At 38.8% G+C, this 23,353-nt stretch overlaps 2 protein-coding genes across 2 annotated transcripts in view; both read right to left on the bottom strand.

The window, feature by feature from the left end:
- Window positions 1–17,050: 17,050 nt before the first annotated feature.
- On the bottom strand, window positions 17,051–17,494 carry LOC145391156 (uncharacterized). The gene has a single exon (XM_080265835.1). The coding sequence runs from the start codon at window positions 17,492–17,494 to the stop codon at window positions 17,051–17,053; it is 444 nt and encodes a 147-aa protein (XP_080121961.1).
- Window positions 17,495–21,205: 3,711 nt separating this feature from the next.
- LOC145391155 (sodium-dependent multivitamin transporter-like) overlaps window positions 21,206–23,353 on the bottom strand; it is a 116,692-nt gene continuing 114,544 nt past the window's right edge. Inside the window, exons 6-7 of the mRNA XM_080265834.1 lie at window positions 23,160–23,348; window positions 21,206–21,364 (exon numbers count right to left, since the gene is read on the bottom strand). Of these exons, the coding sequence (XP_080121960.1) occupies window positions 21,206–21,364; window positions 23,160–23,348 (348 nt within the window). The remainder of the gene's footprint in view (window positions 21,365–23,159; window positions 23,349–23,353) is intronic.

Below are 23,353 nucleotides of genomic sequence, written 5' to 3'. Positions count from 1 at the left end.
TTTAATTTCATCTGCAATACAAATGCAAGTAAGCAATTATGATAAATGTGTAAATCTCTCTCTCTCTCTCTCTCTCTCTCTCTCTCTCTCTCCTAATATAGATAGATAGGGTAGATAGACAGATATAGGCATATATCTATACAGTATATTCATATAGTTATTTATTTGTTTGTCAAATATTTTATTTATATATTTATACATACACACATACATATAGAAAATCGCTGAGAAAAAGAAAAAAATGACTACAGCTCGGTATTCCACTTTCCTTATTCCTAGCGAGTTTATACTTACATATTTCAAGCGTAATTGTGATTAACACACACACACACACACACACACACACACACACACACACACACACACACATCCAAAAATCCTTCACAGTACTCAAATGGCTGACCACAGTCCGAATCCAGACCGCAGCGACTTCTGAGTACGATACTGCAATGTACCTTTGCTGAGTGAACAGCATGTTGTTAAAAAGGAATCATGCTCTCTCTCTCTCTCTTTTTCTCTCTCTCTGATATATATATATATATATATATATATATATATATATATATATATATATATATATATATATATATATATATATTGTTACATAGCCTATGATTTCATCATCCTTTGTATAATTCTAACGTACAGTATGCTGGATGTTTGATCACGATTCGCCTCGTGGCTTCCATAGTGACCAGGCTTGCGTGTTCTACCTCACTCCCCCCTTCTCCCCCTTATAGTAGAGTAGGTTGTTCTTTCTGTTGTTCAGAGCAGGAGTGTCAACTCTTTGACCCCTATAGCTTCATTTGCACGTCCTTCTTACAAGTTGAACCAAGCTCTGCCGGCCCCTATATAATGAGCTCGGTCTCTGCATTGTGGCCACTTAGAACTACTCCTCATTTGGTTCACATCTCTGTCCTCCCCTGTATAGTGTATTAACTTTGTGAGTGCTCAGGAAGTCTCCAACCATCTAGCTACTGTATAGTTTGAGTGTGGGTGTTGTTGCCATTTTTGTTGTACTGTGTGGCCTGGGGTGTTGTTTCGTGGGTCTGGTAAGGTTTTTGTGATTCTTGTGGAGTTTTCGATATCAGCCATTATTAATAATATTTTGTATCTGTAATAATAAATCTTGCATTAACTGAGCATTATCCGGTTTTCTCATTATATCAGGGCTAACTTAGATAAATTTACTCTTGCTAATTTCGTGTTAATAGAGGCTATTGCAGTTAACCATATATTTAACCTGTTTTTGTCATTACATTATCCTTATGAGTCCTGAATGTTTAGTTGTTAGTTTGAGCATTAAACTTTAACTTGTAATTTTACCTAACTCTTTTGTTTTGAACCTGGAACTTTGCGGGACAGTAGAGATTTTAGTATTCTCACTTGAAGTGTTCATTATTTCTCTCTGTTCCGTAAATATATATATATATATATATATATATATATATATATATATATATATATATATATATATATATACTGGATAAATGAGAAAACTGGATAATGCTCAGTTAATGCAAGATATATTATTACAGATACAAAATATTATTAATAATGGCTGACATCAAAAACTTCATATGAATCACAAAAACCTCACCAGGCCCACGAAACAACACCCCAGGCCACACAGTTCAACAAAACTGGCAACAACACTTATACTCAAATTATACAGCAGCTAGATGGTTGGAGACTTCCTGAGCACTCACAAAGTTAATACACTATACAGGGGAGGACAGAGATGTGAACCAAATGAGGAGTAGATCTAAGTGGCAATTAATGCAGAGACTGAGCTCATTATATAGGGGCCGGCAGAGCTTGATACAACTTGTAAGAAGGACGCGCAAATGAAGCCATAGGGGCCAAAGAGTTGACACTCCTGCTCTGAACAACAGAAAGAACGACTTACTCTACTATAAGGGGGAAAAGGGGGGAGTGAGGTAGAACACACAAGCCTGGTCACTATGGAGGCCACGAGGCGAATCGTGATCAAACATGCAGCATATTGTACAGTCGGCAAGATTTCCAACTGGACCACCTGGTTGCGGGATTTGGCTAACGTGGCACAGCGCGCGCCCGTGTGTTTGTGTGTGTGTGTGTGTGTGTGTGTGTGTGTGTGTGTGTGTGTGTGCCCGACATTTTTTCGGATCGCTAAGCTTCATCCTCCGAATTATATTATGTGGCCATTGTATTATGCTATGATATAGGCTAATATTATGTGATTGGGATAATGGGCTGTGTACTATACTATTTGTAGTCTGAATTATATAAAATAATTCCCTTGCCTTGCAGCGTGAACCACAATACAGGTTGAGTTGTGGTTCAGAAACAGAGGGCAAGTTCACCAAGAAATGGCGCGATGTAGGGGGAAGGGAGGAGTATGGGAGTAAGCAGCCAACAGTTATTTATTCTTAGTCATTACAGTATAGTTATCAACGTGTCAATGTTATCCTGTGCCCTGATTGATGATAAACCTATTTACTTTTATTATCTTTATATAGACCCGATTACACACTAGGATACCCCCTCCCTAGTTAGCGGAAAACATGCCCTGCTCCACCGCCTCGACTCTCTCTCTCTCTCTCTCTCTCTCTCTCAACCTCCTCAGCTGGCTATCAGTAGACACACACACACACACACACACACACACACTTTATCAGTTTGTGCTAATGCGTAATGACGTTGCATTTAGTATGTTTACCTAAAATTTAATACTGTGTCAAAATACAAGTGCAATACATAACCACCTCAAATGGCGATTACGTTAACCAGTAATCAATAATTATTGTTTCAGTAATAGTCATGGGGTAACCAGACCCACACTGATATTTTCGTTAATGCTAAAGGTAATCGTGTGTTCAGTGGCGGATACCAGTTAGTGGGGAGGTGGCCGCTGACACCTCCAATCCTCATAGCTATGGTGGTGGGTTGTAGTGTCACTGCAGAGGTTCCTGTTCCTCCAGTTATGTCAATAATTAAACTTAACATACTGATGAACAGCCATTTCTTATGAAAAATACAAACAGCCTATATGGAACTATGAAGCATATTGTGGGAGCTTTCCAGCTCTCACGCACCAGTCACAGTCTTGGTCCTTTGTTTCAGTATTGCCAGCCTGACAGTGTGCAGTGTTAATGAACATGCTATTAATATTAGTTCTACATGCTTATTTACATTTAGAACAACAGAATTCAAAGCAGGATTTCATTCAGTACACAGAATGCCAAATACAGCATGTGTGTGTGCGTGTGCGGGTGGGTGTGGGACAATACGTATGGTGGGGGTGGAGGGAGTATAGTATGAAATTTGTCATAATGGTAATATGGGTGTGTGCATACGTGGCTAAGGACGTCCACGACCGATATGTAATCTTTGCCTTTAACACTTGATGACACACACTTTAGTATTTACTTAGGTTCTATTTATAAGTCTGTAGCATGTTACATTATTATATTATTATGATTTTGTTTTGGGGGCGAAACCTGAAACACCATATAAAGACAAACACTGAAGTATTATAAAACTGTGATATGGAATCCATATTTTATGAATAACTATTTCTTGCAGGAGAAAATAATGTTATTTTAATGTTCATTATAAGATTACACTGTAGGAGCATCTGTTTTTAATGGTAGCTTACCGGATTCCAAGCGATCAGTTTAAAAAGTTATACTAGAGCATAGATTTATGCAATATATCCATTATATATTGTATTAACTATGTCATGAAGGCTCACACAGTGGACTTTCACGTAAACTACTTCGAAAAGGCAGCAAGTTCAGTGTTTAATAGGATACGAAGTTCACGTATTTTTTGATGTGGTTATAAATCCAGCTGTCCTTTACTGGCCAATGTAATTCGTTATAAAATGAGAGTGGTCAAGTGTAAAACCAATACTTTATGTCGCATAGTAGTTTGAAAATGATCACTGATAATAATTTATGATTACTGTATGACCCTCCCGAATAACCACACCCAGAATCTTTGTTTTATTTTTTTTTAATGTTGGGCCACTTGGAACAGATATGAGTAAATGACACGATAGCCCACGTGTTTTTATTGAATATAACCCAGCCAGTATGAAGTTCCTTGATTAATGTGATACGTGGGTGTATGGTTATAAGGTAAAAGTGAGAACTTACACACACACACACACACACACAGAATATAAATATATATATATATATATATATATATATATATATATATATATATATATATATATATATATATATATATATATATATATATATATATTTGGTGGTGAATTGTAAGAATTATGGTAAACAGACAGGTTGAGGAAAAACTGGAGCGTGTGGAAGAGCAGTAGGTAGATAAAGGCCAGAGTATAGAGAAGCGTTGATAGTCTTCTTCATATGACTGTTACCAGGAATTTTGTATTCATAAAATTTAATGACAGAGAAAAGATTTCTGCAGGCGACAGTATTCTAATGCATATGTATAAATTTACTGACGATATTTTTAACGACCATATTCTTATACTGTATCACTAAACAGTTTTAATATTATTAAAAAAACATTTAGGGATCAACTGATATTCATAGCAATAATACGTCTAGATGAACGCATATTACCAACACTTGCACCACTGTTCATTAAGCCTTGCAATCCTCATAAAATAAACCAAACAAATAGTGGATAATGAACCTTAACATGAAAAACGGTGGTTTTTCCCAAAGCGTCAAAGATATTAGAAATGAAACTATATGAGCGATGTATGAATATTCTTTTCACGTGCAGTTACGACCGTAGGAACATCTTCGAGAAGGCCAGAAGTGGACACGTCACCTGCAATGTCTGGGGGTGAGTGTGCATCCATGGTATGGGTGACGTCACCAGGATAGAAGGGAGTTTCACTGCTAAAAAATACATTGAAATTTTGCAGGATTTTTCCTCCCCTCAGTTCAGGAGCGGAATTATCCGTTTCCTCCCGGCCCTATAATTTTTGTTCAGGACCGCTGCCCCATCCACACGGCGAGAAGAGTCTCGGAATGGTTTGCAGGTCGAGAGGACTTGCAGCTGCTCGACTGGCTCAGTAAGGAAGCAGACATGAACCCCATCGAAAATGTATGGGGGATTATGGTTAACTGTTGGGAGCCTGAGAGTGAACTGGCCCACAATCACGCCTAGTGGGAACAGTTCAGAAGCCAGAAACAGCTCATACGGACCATGTCGCCTCAATGCAAACAGACTGAGAGAGGTGATCGAGAAGGAGGGTGGGTTACTTCCTACTAATGAATGAGTTCCATACAAATCTTATTTTTTTTTTTTTTATTATCCTCTGATTATAATGGATATTATTCCATGCAGTATAACAATCTAACAGTAACTTTAATAACTTACTATAACTTACCTGACAATATAACTGATACGACACTATCTTATACATTTTGCTCACTGACATGATTTTTATTACGGGGACTTATACAGGAATTTGTGACGTTTATGTGCATTTCTTAACGCAACTTTTATGTCACAATTGCAATTTTTTTTCCATTAAAATCTGAAGCTTTCTTGACTGGCACAATCACAACTCTCTAGACATTTTGCCAACTCGCTAGACATCTTGCCACCTGTTCACATGCCTAAGGTGCTGTTTTCCAGTCGTGATAAAGATTTTTAAAAATTACTCAGGAATAAGTTGGTCAGTGTGTGATCAATAACAAATACGGGTAAACTACTAACAACTGCACTTGCTATCTGCTCGATGTAGTTTTAAGTGAACGTCCACAATGACATCACTTATAATACAATACATAACATAACTCAAAGCTAGAGTATAACGTAACATACTGATCAAAGGAAATCCGATAATCTAAGCTTAAGAATCGCTGCACCTACAAAGTATTTAAACAGATGTTATAATACGGTAATATTTCTTCTTGAAATATTGTTATTCATGTATTTTGCCACACATAATGCATTTTTTTGTATATACATTTCAGTGTTTGTCTTCATATGCTGTTTCAGGTTTCACCCCCAAAACATAATCATAATAATATAATAATGTAACATGCTACAAATTTATAAACAGAACCTAAATAAATACTGAAGTGTGTGTCATCAAGTGTTAAAGGCAAAGATTACATATCAGTCTTGGACGTCCTTAGCCAAGTATGCACACACCCATATTACCATTATGACACACATTTCATACTCACTACACTCCTCCCACCCCCACCATACGTATTGTCCCACACCCACACGCACACACACATGCTGTATTTGGCATTCTGTGTACTGAATGAAATCCTGCTTTGAATTCTGTTGTTCTAAATGTAAATAAGCATATAGAACTAATATTAATAGCATGTTCATTAACACTGCACACTGTCAGGCTGGCAATACTGAAACAAAGGACCAAGACTGTGACTGGTGCGTGAGAGCTGGAAAGCTCCCACAATATGCTTCATAGTTCCATATAGGTTGTTTGTATTTTTCATAAGAAATGGCTGTTCATCAGTATGTTAAGTTTAATTATTGACATAACTGGAGGAACAGGAACCTCTGCAGTGACACTACAACCCACCACCATAGCTATGAGGATTGGAGGTGTCAGCGGCCACCTCCCCACTAACTGGTATCCACCACTGAACACACGATTACCTTTAGCATTAACGAAAATATCAGTGTGGGTCTGGTTACCCCATGACTATTACTGAAACATAAACTATGCAAATAAGTATTGATTACTGGTTAACGTAATCCGCCATTTGAGGTGGTTATGTATTGCACTTGTATTTTGACACAGTATTAAATTCTACTGTAGGTAAACATACTAAATGCAACGTCATTACGCATTAGCACAAACTGATAAAGTGTGTGTGTGTGTGTGTGTGTGTGTGTGTGTGTGTGTGTGTGTGTGTGTCTACTGACAGCCAGCTGAAGAGTTTGAGAGAGAGAGAGAGAGAGAGAGAGTCGAGGCGGTGGAGCAGGGCATGTTTTCCGCTAACTAGGGAGGGGGTATCCTAGTGTGTAATCGGATCTATATAAAGATAATAAAAGTAAATAGGTTTATCATCAATCAGGGCACAGGATAACATTGACACGTTGATAACTATACTGTAATGACTAAGAATATATAACTGTTGGCTGCTTACTCCCAGACTCCTCCCTTCCCCCTACATCGCGCCATTTCTTGGTGAACTTGCCCTCTGTTTCTGAACCACAACTCAACCTGTATCGTGGTTCACGCTGCAAGGCAAGGGAATTATTTTATATAATTCAGACTACAAATAGTATAGTACACAGCCCATTATCCCAATCACATAATATTTATTAGCCTATATCATAGCATAATACAATGGCCACATAATATAATTCGAAGGATGAAGCTTAGCGATTCCAAATAATGTCGGGCATGTATACACACACACACACACACACACACACACACACACGGGCGCGCTGTTGCCACATTAGCCAAATCCCGCAACCAGGTGGTCCAGTCGGAAATCTTGCCGACTGTACGTTAGAATTATACAAAGGATGATGAAATCATAGGCTATGTAACAGTATATATTTCTGTGTGTGTGTGTGTGTGTGTGTTTGTGTGTGTGTGTGTGTGTGTGTACATTATAAATTTATGTATAATACGTGTGTGTTGTTAGGCGTGTGTGTGTACGTCGATGCTATGTGCACTAGCATCCATGCACATGCACTCGCTATCATGTTTTTGCCTGTTGATTTGTACACATTTATAAAGTCTTAGTTAATTCTGTTTGCTCTCGATGCGGGTGTGACTAAAATTGTTCTTAATATCAGTGACTTCCAGTAGAGCTTAAACTGGCGACATAAAGCTTTGTGTACACCAGCATTATTTATAGCGTTTAGAGTATGGGGGATAACTCTTTTCTGTATATTTCTCGTCTGGCCCCCAGCTGCGTGTTGATGCGTGCACACAGCCGGAGGGTATATAAAAGGGAGAATTTTGGATGAAGACAGACTTTGTGGGATTGGCGTCGAGAGAGGGAGTGTTTGGACTGGAGATCAGAGAGCGAGGAGAAGCTGTATTTTGTGTGTTGCATATATTTCTAAACATCTTTTCACTTCGTATCAGCATCCAGTCGCAAGTATTTTTGTTACTCTATTATTATTATTATTTGTGGTAATTACAGAGTGCAGTTTAGTTAACTCTTTTTGAATGATATTAATTCTTTTGTCTGGCAAGTTTGTTCCCAGACTTTACTGTGATTTTTCAGGGTATTATCAAGTGTACTGTTTCCCTAATTCTTTTGTGTTTTATCTCATTGTAAATTTTGTAAATAATATTAGTCTGTATTATATTAGGTACTTTTCATTGTGTTTAGTTTGTCCTTGCTAACATCAGCTAATTTTATTTACTTTCGGACCTGTGTTGCGAGATTGAAGTCAGTGTCTTTTTGTTTTTCATTAATTATTTGATCATTTCCCTTTTCACTTTGTTTTTCTCAGTTTTTATGTAGTCCGATTTAATTATCTTGTGTTGCCTACTCCCATCCCGTAACATATATATATATATATATATATATATACCCTGACCTCTGCTACACAGGAATGTAGTGTAACTGGACCTTCAAAGAAAGCAATTGAAGAACCCTGACCATTCTTACACCTCAACATTCTCAGGGTTCTATGACTCTTTTTTTTTTTTTTTTTTTTTGATTAATACAGTCGCCAACTGTTCATGGGACTAGAATATTCAAGCTTCACCCACAACGACTGAGTGAAATGTGGCAGCATGAATGATCTACTTTCATGCTGAGGTAACTTACATTTAGCTGAATAAAACCGTTTGCTGTGAACAGGAATACAATACCAATATTGTCCGAAGCATTTTTTAGTTAATGATGAAAAGATCAACATATTCAAGTTTTTTTTATTCACCCTCAATTGAATAAAACAGTGAGGCCTTAGCAGGATTAAAATATGAGTTGTCTCGACGATAAAGGGATTCATTGACCTGTAAACCTGGAAATGGAACTGCACACGCTAAATCTTAGGTCTCCATAACAACCTCACTGACGGGTCCCGCGAGCAGCAAGGGTTGGCCAAGTCCATTCGTTTCTGAGTCACTTAGGATATTGTATCCCAGCAGATAATTGGTCCAAACTATATCATCCAGGGCGGCTCTGGCAGTCTTTTCTGTGCCTAACAGGATGCTAGGCGATGTTACTTGGTCGTACCTCTGCTTCTGTTCCTTTGGGGGATTATTTTTGCACCCTTTATAATTTCTATTAATATATCATGCACCAGCCAGCCCAGTGTCCATCACTCAAACCACCCCTATATTGTCGTGCTGTAGGATATCCTTTGTGATTCATGCTCAGAGGCTTCAGAAGTATTGTGAAGAGCGTGCGAGCGAATCGAGCGAGCGACGTTTACCCCTCAGTTAAGTTTAGGAATGAGCAGCACGGCCCGACCCGGCCGTCATGCTAAGCAGAAGCTAATAGCTTTATTCCTATGCGAAGTAAAGTTGAAATTCTCTCAGCATGTGATACATTCGTTCGATAAATTCTGTTGTCAACTAATAACTCGCCCATCAATGCATAGGAACCCCTTGGACTTTCGAAATTATAAGGGAGTGTTCAGCTGTAATTGGTGAATGCCTCATTTATGAAATCAAATTAAAAAGGATTTTCCAACGTAATACTATTTTTCGGCATCGACTGTAGCAATTAAATGTTGAAGATTCTGCCTATAATTTTATATCAAAGGGAAAATCTGATAAGTCGCTTCGCGCTAGTGACGCGTTCACAAAACTCATAAAACTGGTATACAGTTATATAATCTATAAACATATACATATACAAGTATATATATATATATATATATATATATATATATATATATATATATATATATATATATAAATATATATATATATAAATATATATATATATATATATATATATATATATATATATATATATATATCATCATCATCAGCCATGACTAGTCCACTGCTGAACAAAGGCCTCCCCCAACCTTTTCCACGAATTCCTTGCCTGAACCAATCTTTGCCACGTTTTCCCTGCAAATATCTCTATCTCATCTCTCTATCTCCTGTCTGGACTTTTTCTGTTGCGCTTACATTCTCTTGGTATCCAGTCAGTCAGCCACTTGCTCCATCGGTTATCCCTTATTCTTGCTATATGGCCTGCCCACCTCCATTTCTGTTCTTTTATAACTTCTATAGTATCTTTGACTTTAGACTGCTCTCTCACCCAAGTTGATCTTTTCCTGTCTCTTAAAGATATTCCCAAAATTGACCTTTCCATTGCCCTCTGAGAACGGATTAATTCTTTTTTCAATGATTTTGTAAGTTTCCAGGTCTCACAACCATATGTCATAGCTGGAATTATACATTCGTTATATACTTTTCGTTTCATACAAACTGGCAAGCTACTTTTCATAATGTCTCTATGTTTACCGAGAGCTTTTCATCCAATTGTAATGCGTCTTTTTATTTCGCTATCATGATCTTTCGTTAATTTTAGTATTTGTCCCAAGTAGTCGTACTCCTCAACTTCTTGAAGATTTTCATCTCTTATTCTGATGACTCTCTTTGGTGTTTGTACTGTAGATTAAACATTAGTTTTACTCCGGTTCATCTTCAGTCCTACTTTCAGACTTTCCCTGTTCAGGTCATTTAACATTTCTTGCAATGCCTCCGCTGTTTCTGAGATTAGGACAATATCATCTGCATATCTTAAATGGTTTAGCTTTTCTCCATCAATGTTCACTCCTTTGCTTTCCCAGTCTAGCTTTCTGAAAATACTTTCTAGGCATGCTGTAAATAATTTTGGTGAAATTGTATCTCCCTGACGCACGCACTTCTCAATCTTATTTTTTTCCGAGTCAGTATGTAATTTAACTGTAGCAGTTCCCTCTTTATATATGTTTTCGAGCAGGTTTACAATGTTCTCATTCACTCCTTGTTCTCGCAATGAATTTATAATTGCTATGTGCTCCACTGAATCAAAAGCCTTTTCGTAATCAACAAAACCTAAGCACAGTGGTTTATTATATTCTGTAGTTTTCTCAATTAACTGATTCACTGTATGTAGATGATCAGTGGCCGAATACCCTCTTCGGAATCCTGCCTGTTCACGAGGTTGGTTTGCCTCCAATTTTTTTGTTATTCTGTTCGCAAGGACTTTAGTGAAGAGTTTGTAAAGGACCGATAATAAGCTAATGGGTCGATAGTTACTAAGATCTTTTGAGTCACCTTTTTTGTAGAGTAAAATAACTATTGCATTACACCATGGTTTGGGAATTTTCTTCTGTTTTATACATTGGGTAAATAAGTGAGCAAGCCTATTTTGTACTTCTACTCCTGCATCCAACAGTAAATCTGTTACTATTCCATCTTCTCCCGGAGCCTTCCCTCTTTTCATATTTTTAAGACAAATATTTACTTCGTCTGGTGTTACCTCAGGTATTTCACTTGTGTCAACTGAAAAGTTAGCTATTGGTACTACTGTCTTTGATGCATACAGTTCTTTGTAAAATTCTTCAACTCGCTTCACCGTCGTATCTCTGCATTTAATGATTTCACTTTTTTTTTCTTTCAGTGATGTCATTTGTTGCTTTACTAGTGCCATTTTACTTCGGACCTGTTTCAGACTCTTTTCATTTTTGATGGTTTCTTTTATCTGATCCATGTTTCTCTTTCTTTTTTCTTTGTCTTTTGTTGATTAGCTTATTTAATTCTGCTCTTTCTATTTCGTCTTTCATTGTCTTTACTTTCATTTCATTTCGTTTTTTCATAAGCTTGAGTGTCTTTTCTGAATACTTCTTGGTTTTGGTTGTATTAGGTTTTCCTACTACCTCCGGTGATTCTCTTAGCACTTTTGTTAGTCTGTCATTCAGCTCATCAATGTCACACTCAGCCTTACTTAGAGCCTGAAATCTGTTCCTTATTTCCAACTGAAAGGCTGTTTTTTTCGTTCACTATTATTGGGCATATCTTTTTATCTTTAATCATCTTCTTTTTTCGCTTTTGAAATTGAATCTTGCTGTGCAACCCACCATTCTATGGTCACTTCCGATATTTACTTTGGTGATAACTGTGACATTTGTGATTTGTTATTCTTATCTGCTATAATGAAGTCGATTTCATTCTTTGTTTCTCCATTTGGGCTTCTCCAGGTCCACTTTCTCCCTGTTCTTTTGTGGAAGAATGTGATCATTATTCTCATGTTAAACATTTCGGCAAAATTGACCAGCATTTCTCCTCTTTCATTCCTTTCTCCCACTCCAAATTTTCCCATACATGCTTCTCCATTTTTCGACTTCCCAACTTTTGCATTGAAGTCTCCCATGAGTATAGTATATGTTGTCTTTTCTTCTTCCATAATCTGGGAGATGTCATCATAGAATGTTTCTATTTCTTCATCTGGACTTTGAAAAGTTGGTGCATATACTTGTATGACTTTCATGGTATATTTTTTTGCATAGTCTAATGACGACAAATGCTGCTCTGTCAGATACACTGCTGAATTTAACAATGTTGTCAGCATGATTTCTGTTAATTAGAAATCCTACACAACTAACTCTTTCATTTTCCCTTCCTTTGTAGTAAAATAGGTGTTTGCTGTCTTCGAGCTGAATTACATACAAGTATATATATATATATATATATATATATATATATATATATATATATATATATATATATATATATATATATATATATGCACATACACTAGCTGGGGTACCCGGCATTGGCTGGGCCAAACAGCGAGCACTCTGAAACTATTTGTTCTTGTTCAGTCTTTCTTTCTACTCCAGAAAGACCATGTACCTCTTATGCTTTCGAAGAGAGAGTATAATAGGTCCAGGCATTTTCTCTTTCAGCTTGAGCAGACTTAGACTCAGTGTTTGTGCGCACTTGTTTACTATTACTGGTGACTTCAAATGACCCCTGACCGGTGACCTCAACTGACCTCGGAGGCCAACCTCACACGGCTTATAGCCGAACTGGAGGTCATGTGAGTCTATATGCCAAAAATTGGGCTGCAGGAGTACACGGCGTTGCCCGGAGCAAAAAGGAGACTAATCTACTAGTGATCTCAGATGACCCAGATCCGAATTTTGACCCGCCTAAAACCATCCTTGAATCACCCTGATTCAGAATATATACAGTACTGTATATACGGATCTGTGGGTCTCTGGCTCTTGGTTTGGGCGTGATTGAAGCACAAACAATGTGGTTCATATATATGTATATATATATATATATATATATATATTTATATATATATATATAATAGATAGATAGATAGATATACAGTATATACTGTATATAGATAGATAGATAGATAGAAATAGATATATACTGTATATCTATCTATATAGATAGATAGATAGATAATAGATATGATGTACAGGTCACAAAAAGACTCGAACAAAAAAAGACAATTAACTGAAAAGAAACATATGTGAATAGGTTTGGAGATGGCTAGCATCAGATGCATTTTGCCCCTCGCCCTCCTGTCTTAACCGAATCCCTCACATTACTGACTGATATTTGGTACAATAATACCACTTTCAGAGTCCGTCAAATACATTTCATGCTGTTCTGATTTTGCCTTCCGATACTTCAAAAATTTATGTCGAATGTCTCCCTCTCTCTCTCTCTCTCTCTCTCTCTCTCTCTCTCTCTCTCTCTATGATGGCAAGGGGAGAGGATATTTGTCGGAGTGAATAGGTTATACAGGGGTGTATTCAACCTCTTCATTATTGAAAAAGAAAAAGTCCCTCACAAGCAAAGTAAAGCTGCTTAATTTATGCAAGAATTCATTAAAACGTACCTCCACAAGGTGAAGGACTCTGCTGATCAACCAACCTGAGAATGGCACTGTACAGAGCAGAAACGAAGATCCCTGGCATGCCCGTGATATGGCCCAGTGTGTCCATGACCATAAAGGGAATAATCTGGTCCTGCCTCTGAATCTGTCCTGACGAAAGTGGATCGCAAAGTTGGTAGGTGACATAAGCCACCAGGCCCGCGAAAAAGCACAAACTCATCATGATAGTTACTCCCACATAAGTTACCACACAGAGTCTGGAAAGAGGAACAGAATTAATTATTGCTAACATCACTTCCTCAAAAAAAAAAAAAAAAAAAAGAATCTCCAAAACAACTCTTTAAAAAAAATAAATAAGTTTAAGAATTCGCGTTACTATATTTCTCGTATTTCATAAAACATGTGCTCGAACTGTGTGACCTCTCACCCCATAGACACCAGTGAAAAAACAGAAATAAAAAGAAAAATTGTCTGTGACTGCTTACCTGAGGAACAAGTGTAATATGCTTAAAGTGAAACAGAAAAACAAATGATGGAATGTCACCAGATTTGATAAACGTTTGGAAGAATGACAAAAGACGAAGAAAAGAATAAAAAAAGTGCAATATGGGGTAGATTATAATGACGTCCGGAAGTAGAGTGGCCAGAAAGCAGAGTGACGTGCTGAAAATAGAAATAAAATTAAGTCAGGAAACACAATGAGCAGGATGAGGTCAAAGAACGGAATTTAAATCTTTAATTAATACTTGATATGTAGAAAAAAAAAATGTTGTGACTCTGAGCACAGAATTACCAGTCCAAGAGATAGCCTACCTATCATGCGGCATAACATTTCACCACTTACACACCAATACTCGCCGTCCATACTGAATAAATGCTAGAGCTGTTTCTTTCCAGACTACTATGTTGGTACTGGGGTGGCTGTTATTTTGTTGTATATGGAGGGGTCTTGTGTGTTTCAGCAATATTCATATTATCAAAATGTTCCGTGTCCGTGCTTGATATCGACTTCACATCAACTGACACAAAAGAACACTTTTCTAACCACCAGGTCACCACCTGTAGAGGCAAAATCAACTGCTGATGTTCTAAAATGACGATGACTAGACTATATAAGGAAACAGCGATGTATAGCTTGGATATGTATGTGTTTACCTTGAGCTCCATGGATGCAAGACCGATCGCTGTTTTGGGCTGGAACACGTTTAGGGACTTTTGTGGTAAATCTGAAGGACACACCACAAAAATCACATTATAATACACTCCCGTTACCACCATCACAGCAGGCCTGAGAGAAACACACCTATAATGCATTAAGTAGGGACGACTGGTATTAAGCGAGTAGCTTGTGACGTGTGTGGTGTATTACGTCATCTGTTGTATTAGGAACGATGGAGGGCATGACAGAACGAACTATGTAGTCTACAAAACTGGATGCACAAAACTAAACAAGTTGACAACACTCACAGAGTGCATACCTCGGCCAACATCAATGTCAGACATCACAAGCCCCCACCAAAATTTAATCAACTTGGCCCATGACCAACATATCTACAGAATTTCATTGAAACCCACTAAATTACTTTTTGAGAGATCTTGTACACAAGCAAACGAAAAACAGTGTTTAACCGAGATTAGAACTCAGATCACCACAATAATTATTATAAACTCCTCCGTGGTCTACGACCCACACATCCATAAAATTTCACCATAATGCATCAATAGCGTTTTTGAGATATTTTGTTGACAGACAGACAAACAGGGGTGAATACATAACCTCCTCCCAAGTTCGCTGAAGGAGGTAATAAGCAAAATAGTAAGGAAAACTTGGGTCATATTCATTGTATGGAATATCAGTTCTAGTTTGACTTACGGTAGGTCCTCTTCACAGTCGATCTGAAGTGAGAAATAAACATTCCAGCATGAAGGTAAATTCTTCCGTATAGTGTGTGTGTGTGTGTGTGTGTGTGTGTGTGTGTGTGTGTGTGTGTGTGTGTGTGTGTAGTGTGTGTGTGTGACCACTATCATCATCACCGCTGTTCGCTGACTGGACTGAGAAGTACATTGTCCGAAATGACGCCTGTTAGAACAAAGACTTAGAGAGGTAAGAATTTGATTAATTTAATCCCGTTCAAATAGAGCTTACAACTGTGCCACAAGACCCACTGACATACATATTCCCACACTGATACCTACCAATGCACCAATCCTGAATGAGACAGTCTTAGCCTTCATTCAGTGTGTACGGTTAGTATTAGTGCCAATGTGGCAATGTGTGATGGTGTATGGCATGTAAAAGAAGTTCTGAGGCTATCAGAATGGGCTGTCAAACCCATGGCTAAAGTGAGACAAAAGAACAAAAATATTATCATTTTCATCACCATGGATATCATTATCACCATTATAAAATTATAAAATACCATTACCATTATTACAATTTACTCTATCAATCTGTCTGTCTATCTATCTGTCTATCTACCTATCTCGACATACCTCTTTGCAGTCTGCAGTTTGGACAAGGATGCGAATCGCAGTAGACAACCTTGATTGAAACCCACCATTATAAACGATGACTGGCAACCGAACACAAGCACTGACCAGAATGTATGCCGAATGAACGGGCTTGGGTCCATGCTGTAACGAAGCATACGATATTGATAATTATAGGTAACATCAAAGAAGTTGGTATTGTGAATGAGTTGATTTCAGTGTATGTTTATTCTACAACTGTCTTAAGGGGCTTTCACACTTTCAGGAGTCGGACGAAGAATCATTGCGAGTTGCTACTCTTGAGACACTCTGCACCCTACTCCTGACAATTCCTCTAAAGTCCTACGGACTCTCGGCACTGTCTCGGGACTCCTAGCGCACTCCTGATGTTTTTGACTTGTTCAAAATTTTTCGAGAACCACTACGAATTTTTTTTAATTCCCAACTCTTACCTAAGGCGTTCCTGACCACTCTTAACGACTCTTAGTGACTCACAGCTACTCTCAATGGATTCTTGTATCAAAAAAACTTTGCGAGTTGCTAAGAATCGTTGTGAGTAACTAAGAGTAGCTAGGAGTGGGTAAGAGTTCATAAGAGTAGCATGGAGTCTTCCAAGAGTAGGTAGGAGTTTCACAGGAGTGCTCAAAAGTTTCGTTTCGTTACATCCACGAGTTCCGAAGAGTAGGTAAGAGTTATCTATGACTTGCTATGAATGTGCCAAGAGCATGGTAAAAGTGTGGTAGGAGTTACTGCGAGTTTGCTGGGAGTTGGTGACCGTTGCCGTCCAAGGCACCGACTGCGTAGTGGAAATTCCATTTGTTGGAGAAAAGGGAAGCTAATTCCTTCCACTGCTCCTGCGTTGTGGGGCAGGCCAGGACATCCTTCAGGTACTCTGCAATGATGGCCTCGCAGGTCTCGGGATTGATAATTGAGATGGTATTGTGGGCCACTCTGAAGCCAAATGAAAGGGTTTTGTAGTTATCCCCAGTCGCCAGGTAGCGTAGAGTGATGGCCAACCTCAACCCAGGTGACAATAACTTCTTCCAGAAGGTGTCCTGCTTCTCAATACGGGAACCAACCCTTTCCAGCAGTTCCACGAACATGTTGTCATCCACGCGACGAAAATCCCTGAAGCTATGGGAGTCCTCTAACTTCAACTCTTCAATAAGTTTCTTGTACTGGCCATACATAGGACGTCTTAGCAGCCATAACCTGCTCCAAAGGGTTCTCCTCTTTTGCTTCCTTCTCTTCTTCTCAAGTAACAGCCTACATATTGCCACATTGATGTCGGCCGCATCACATGCCAGATCCACCTGCAGCTTCAGTAGTTTCAATTCCAAGGAAAAACTGCCACTCTTCACCAGATAATTTAATTTTCGACATCAAAGTCGGTCTACTAAACTCCGTTCATTTTATGTGCCCTCTGTGTCACTAAAAGGAAGGGAGAAATTATAACAACATTATTTTAGTCACTGCTACAAGGAAGAGAGGCTGTATTATAGTCAAGGAAAATAAAGAAATTTTGGCTGAGTCTACCATCTCGGTTTGAGGACGGTTATTATTCTTTCCTTCCTTAAATATCGATAAGCTTTATTTTACATCCATTTCATGTATTTGTCAATCAGAACAAAATAAATAGTGTTATGAGAAACATGTGACGATTCTTCATTAAGAAATAGTAGCACGACACGGCTGAAGATCGTACGTTAGGATTTTAAACAATAACAAACACACGTGTGTCTACTGCCCCGCTGGACCTACTGTATAAAGATCATGGAAAACCGTTGCAGAAAAAAATGGACAGTGCCTAGACTGAAGTATTTCTTGAAGTCTAGAGGAATACTATGTTCAGGGTACACCACTGGCGTGTTGTTTTGACTTTTTGTACGGTATTTTGGAGCCCTCGGCATCGTCGGATTTCGGCTGGCGGTCTCGTCTCTGCACGATTTCGGCTTTAAACATTGTACAATTTTCATATGAAAAACTTTGTAGATTTTCTTCAGCATTTTGGAGATGAAGCATTGTTCTTTTAGAAAGTTAAATTATGTGGGTTTCAAACAAAATGTGCACCTAGAGACTTGTAAATATGTGATGAATGCTGTCACACCCGGTGTGCTTTCACGGTTCCTATAGTAACGTTTTCCTGCATTTACCGTATTAAAGCATAACTAGGAAATTAGTATAACTACTAAAGAATAATATCATGAAGAACTTACGTACGGTATATCATTAAATATCACGGGAGAGATTTTTTAAAGATATGCGATGTCTGTTGTCTCTGCATGAGTAGCTCGACTTCCATATTGAACTAGCTGGCGATCAATGGCAACTCTTGAGTTAGTGACGGTGGGAATTCGCGGGCAGCTCCGGCCACGGTCGTTGAGGATACATAGGTTTGTGCTGAATGCAAGCTCGCTATTGAATGAGTAGTCCACCTGCATCACATACTTTATATATATATATATATATATATATATATATATATATATATATATATATATATATATATATATATATATATTCATTCTCCCGACACTCCTGACAGACTCGCATCAAATTCCTGATGGTCGTAATGCACTCGTAACTACTCTAGTGGGGTATTAGCTACTCCTGGTTACTCATGGCTACTCGTAGACCTTCACGGACCATTTGGTTCGGCAATGCGTATTGACTCTTAGCTACTCATAGCTACACCCTAGTGAACTTGTAGCAATGCGTAAGCTATGCGTAGCTACTTGTAGTGCCCACCTGGCGCACTCCTGGATAGCTGGATTCTTGGCCAAATTGACAAGAATCCACGAGCAGTTTGAACTCTTGGCGACTATTTGTCCGACTCCTGAATGTGTGAAAGCCCCTTTATGAATGCCCAACATGACTTTTATCAAACTCTCTCTCTCTCTCTCTCTCTCTCTCTCTCTCTCTCCAGTGCACATCAGTCAAATACCAAGATCACAGGTTAAGGTAAATATTCAGTGTGTGGCGTTATCTCAATAATACGTAACCCGGTTTTGACCAAATTTCGCACATACACTTTGTGAGAAGATGGAAGTAAGTGACTGGATTTTGTTGCACATCAATCAAGGGTGAAGGTCAGGCGTTAAGGTCAAATTTGGGGCATTCTTTATCAGCGTGATATTGGCTATGTTATGCATCTTTCACCCTAGCTTGGTCCAGATTTTTTTTTTTAGCTTTTTTCGGGTAGCTCAGTGACAGAAAGAGACAAGTATACGGCTCTCCATCCTTTCCATTGCAGTTCTCTCTTAGTAGGACCATACCCCAGTATTAACCTATTGTTACAACTCAGCGTGTTATTTGGAGATATTGTAATTTTAGGCCAAAGTAAAACAGAAAGAGCATAACAAATCATATGGATAAAGGTGGTTTTTTAAGACGTCACCTCTACTCAGTTTCTCAGGATTAGGGAAAAAAATCTTTGCCGTAATATAGGGGTCAATTGAAACCGAATTCTAGTTCTATCCTGACCATGGGAAGGTTACGGTATCAGCAGAGAGAGAGAGAGAGAGAGAGAGAGAGAGAGAGAGAGAGAGAGAGAAGAGAACAACAAGGTGGAGGACGAAGTGTGGGAGGAAGGAAGGAAATGGAGTGGGAGATTGAAGTTGTAGAATTAACCCTGTCTGGCTCCCATAGTCTCTCTCAGCTTATAAAACGTCTGGGTGCTAGAGTCACATCCACGTGAGGTTTAACAGTGCCAGTAGTTACAGTACACTATTAGCCTCGTATTCTCATCGTTTAAGGAAGCTCCCTGACATCCCTTGGCGATTCATATTTTTGTACGTTGTTTGGGCTTAGTATGGCGATATTGGAAGGATTTATTACCAAAGATGAGCGCAGTGAGGTATAATAAGCAAAATAAATCGCCTGGGAAAAGGTGATATGGTGCTTCCTTAACTGACGATGATATCTGCCTTTGGTTCGTATGTTCACTTTCAGTAGAATAAAATCACCTGGTATTACGTTCCTTTTATTCTATCTTGGCCTAAAATTGCAGTTTACTTATCTAAAATCCTGAACTGTAGTAATTAATAGAATATGGTGCTAGTCACGTAAGAGTTCTATTGGAATGGATGTTGAAGCTTAGCACTATCTTATTCTGCCATTGAGCCACGTGAAAGAACCTGTAAAAGGACGAAAATCTGGACCAAATGAAGGTGAATGGTATTGGTAAAATACAGTAATAGTTATTTCGACCGTGAGATGGTTTGTAGCACCATATTAACACCCTCAGGCTCCTTTACTTATTACTAGCTGCATCAGTGAACCCGTTTGTTGTTGGTATAGAATACTAACACTGCCTCGGCCATGCGACGACTAGCTACCTTATAAATATTTCTCCAGCACTGCATATCATACCTTTCCTTCCTGAACTGTAAAGTGCTAAACCTCACTTTACAACCCTCACTGGCAGTGTCCCAAACCATAATTATTACTTCATACTCGTTGACATAGATTGTTTTATTTAGGATTTCGGTTTTTTTTTCTCTGAGTGACAGGGTTCAATGTAGTTTAATTAATCCCTTCCTTAACTGTGAGACGAAGAAAACTGTCCGGTAATAGCAAACACGAAATATAAATGATGTCCTCTGTTGGAAAATTTTTTGGCTATCATTTAAAATTTGCTCATTTTGTTCAGTTTAAGAGAGAGCATCCGAAGAGGAGGTATACGAGTTAGCTCACATTAATCCCGTGCTACGACCGGAGTTGTTATACATCACATAATCGTCTGCTTATAGTAAGGATATAATGAATATTACATCCTTGATCTTGAGGGCTTACTTGGTGTCCAGAACTGCACACTAAAGTCTGAATCGTAAGCATGTGTGAAATGATGCCCATATCTTACTTAACTGTACTTTGGCACGTTCAACATAGTCGACTACAGCTTACTTGAAGAACTCTATCCTATTGCCCTGGTTGGCAATGTCCCAGATGGCAGACACTCCACCCAGATCCATCGAGCTTACCACCACCACGGCCACCATCCCACCAAACATGATCAGCGTTTGTAGCACATCCGTATACACCACTGCGCGCACACCACCCTGAGCAAGGAAAGACTGTGATTAGGTGGTTGGCGGAGTGGATGCAAAAGAAAGACTGTGACTGCGTGGTTAGAGTGGATGCAAAGAAAGATTGTGATAAGGTGGTTAGAGGAAAGGATGCAAGGAAATATAGGAAGGATTGCGATAAGGCGGTTAGAGGAGTGGTGCAAGGAAGGATTGTGATTGAGTGGTTAGAAGAGTGGGTGCGATGTTACAGCGGTCGTGAATTCGATGCGGGGAATGGTATAACACCAAGCATGATAAATACATGTGCAGAATAACCGTACACACCACAACAGGCACCACCGTGAGCAAGGAGTAAGAGTTGCTACTAAGGTGGTTAGAAAAGTCGACGGGGCGATAGAGATTATACAGTCAGTCTCAACAGAAGAAGGGTCGTATCGAACGTAACTGATATTTGTGCAACATCCAGGTACATCATTACATGCACACATCACCCTAGGGTGGAAGTGGAGAAAGGTAGCAAGTAGCAATATGAGGGGTTGATGGCATATTTGAGGGTCGTAATTCTTATTTCAGGTCCTCAAAGTGATCAAAACCTCATCGAATATGATCAGCAGTACTAAGATATCTGTATATTCAGTTGCAGTCACATCACCCTGAGAAAGAATGAGGGTGGGAAGTGTTGAGGTGCACAGGGGAGTACATGGAATGTTATGCGGTCATGCATCCGATCATTGCAGAACGTCACTCGTTATAGACAGACTCTCATCGACTGTAATCAGTATTTATAGAGAATCTAAGTAGCCATTAATACAGAGCACGACAGCAGAAGTGGGTAGTGTTGGTGAGGTGGTTAGAAAAACAGATGGAACTCTGAAGGGTCATATCACTGATCATAGTTGTCGGTGATATTTACTGACTCATAGCATAATTTATAGAAGATCACTGTACACATAATATACACACTACCTGAGGGAAAAGGGAAACGCTGTGGTAAGACGGCTGGAGTTATGAGTGGAATGTTAGAGCGTCATAAATTCTATGGTAGTAGGGGAAAGAATTTTGCCAAACATTATCAGCATTTCCAGTTCATCATAAACCATCATATAAACCATTAATTCTCATCTCCTTCACGAGAGAGAGAGAGAGAGAGAGAGAGAGAGAGAGAGAGAGAGAGAGAGAGAGAGAGAGAGAGAGAGAGACAGACAGACAGACAGACAGACAGGGGGGGAGGCAGGAATGGTGGAGTGAAAATGGAATGAACTTCCGTACCATTCAGTATACACGGTTTGATAACTAATGTAAAGCTTCACTCGCTGTATGGGTGGTCAAGTAATTATTACTGTATACGTAAGTGGGAAAAGCAATCGACAAGAATCTTCGTAATTCCGTTATGTAATTGTATTTAAGTGAAATAATTACTAAGGCCTAAAGGAAAGCAACTGTTTTGCCTTTATCTTTGTATTCCAATCCTTTAGACCCTCTGATGCGTTGTAACAGATCTGGAATAACATCGCTATGACTGGACCTGTGATGGCACAAAATGAAACATTATTTATTCCACTTTCTGCATTATTGTACTAATTCACCAACACAAATGAATGTTTTGCGTAATATTATTCGTGTAAAAACACGGTTTCTCAATATACACGAACTGTAAACCGATTGTTCTGCGGTCAGTTAATCAATCAGGGATGGCAGTACACTATGAGACGCTCTTCATTCATGTAATTATACTAATTACTACGCTAAACACAGACCAAGGATGCCTGATATCTCTAGGAATGGTTATGGAATCCTGAACTCAACTGAACATTGACGTTTCACTAACCACACTGCTGTAGAAGGTGCAGATGATTCCCATTGCGAGGGTAGAGACCCAAACAGGAACGCCAGAGGTTGTCTTGAGGGCCAGGGATGGAGAGTAGAGGGCAACACCCGTAAACACTATGCCTAAGATCACATGCCAGCCCGTTGTAAGTCTTCGTAATATTGGAGATCTGTACCGTAGCTCGATGTACTGTG

Source organism: Coenobita brevimanus, chromosome 17 (genome assembly GCF_032717465.1).
Source record: "Coenobita brevimanus isolate Jiangsu-jjx chromosome 17, ASM3271746v2, whole genome shotgun sequence".
Taxonomy (NCBI): domain Eukaryota; kingdom Metazoa; phylum Arthropoda; class Malacostraca; order Decapoda; family Coenobitidae; genus Coenobita; species Coenobita brevimanus.
The sequence above is the reverse complement of the archived record's forward strand: the minus strand, read 5'-3'. Positions and strand labels throughout refer to the sequence as shown.

What these genes read in the sequence shown, in the direction of transcription:
- LOC145391156 (XM_080265835.1), bottom strand. Translation starts at nt 17,494, where the DNA reads ATGTATGGCCAGTACAAGAAACTTATTGAAGAGTTGAAGTTAGAGGAC.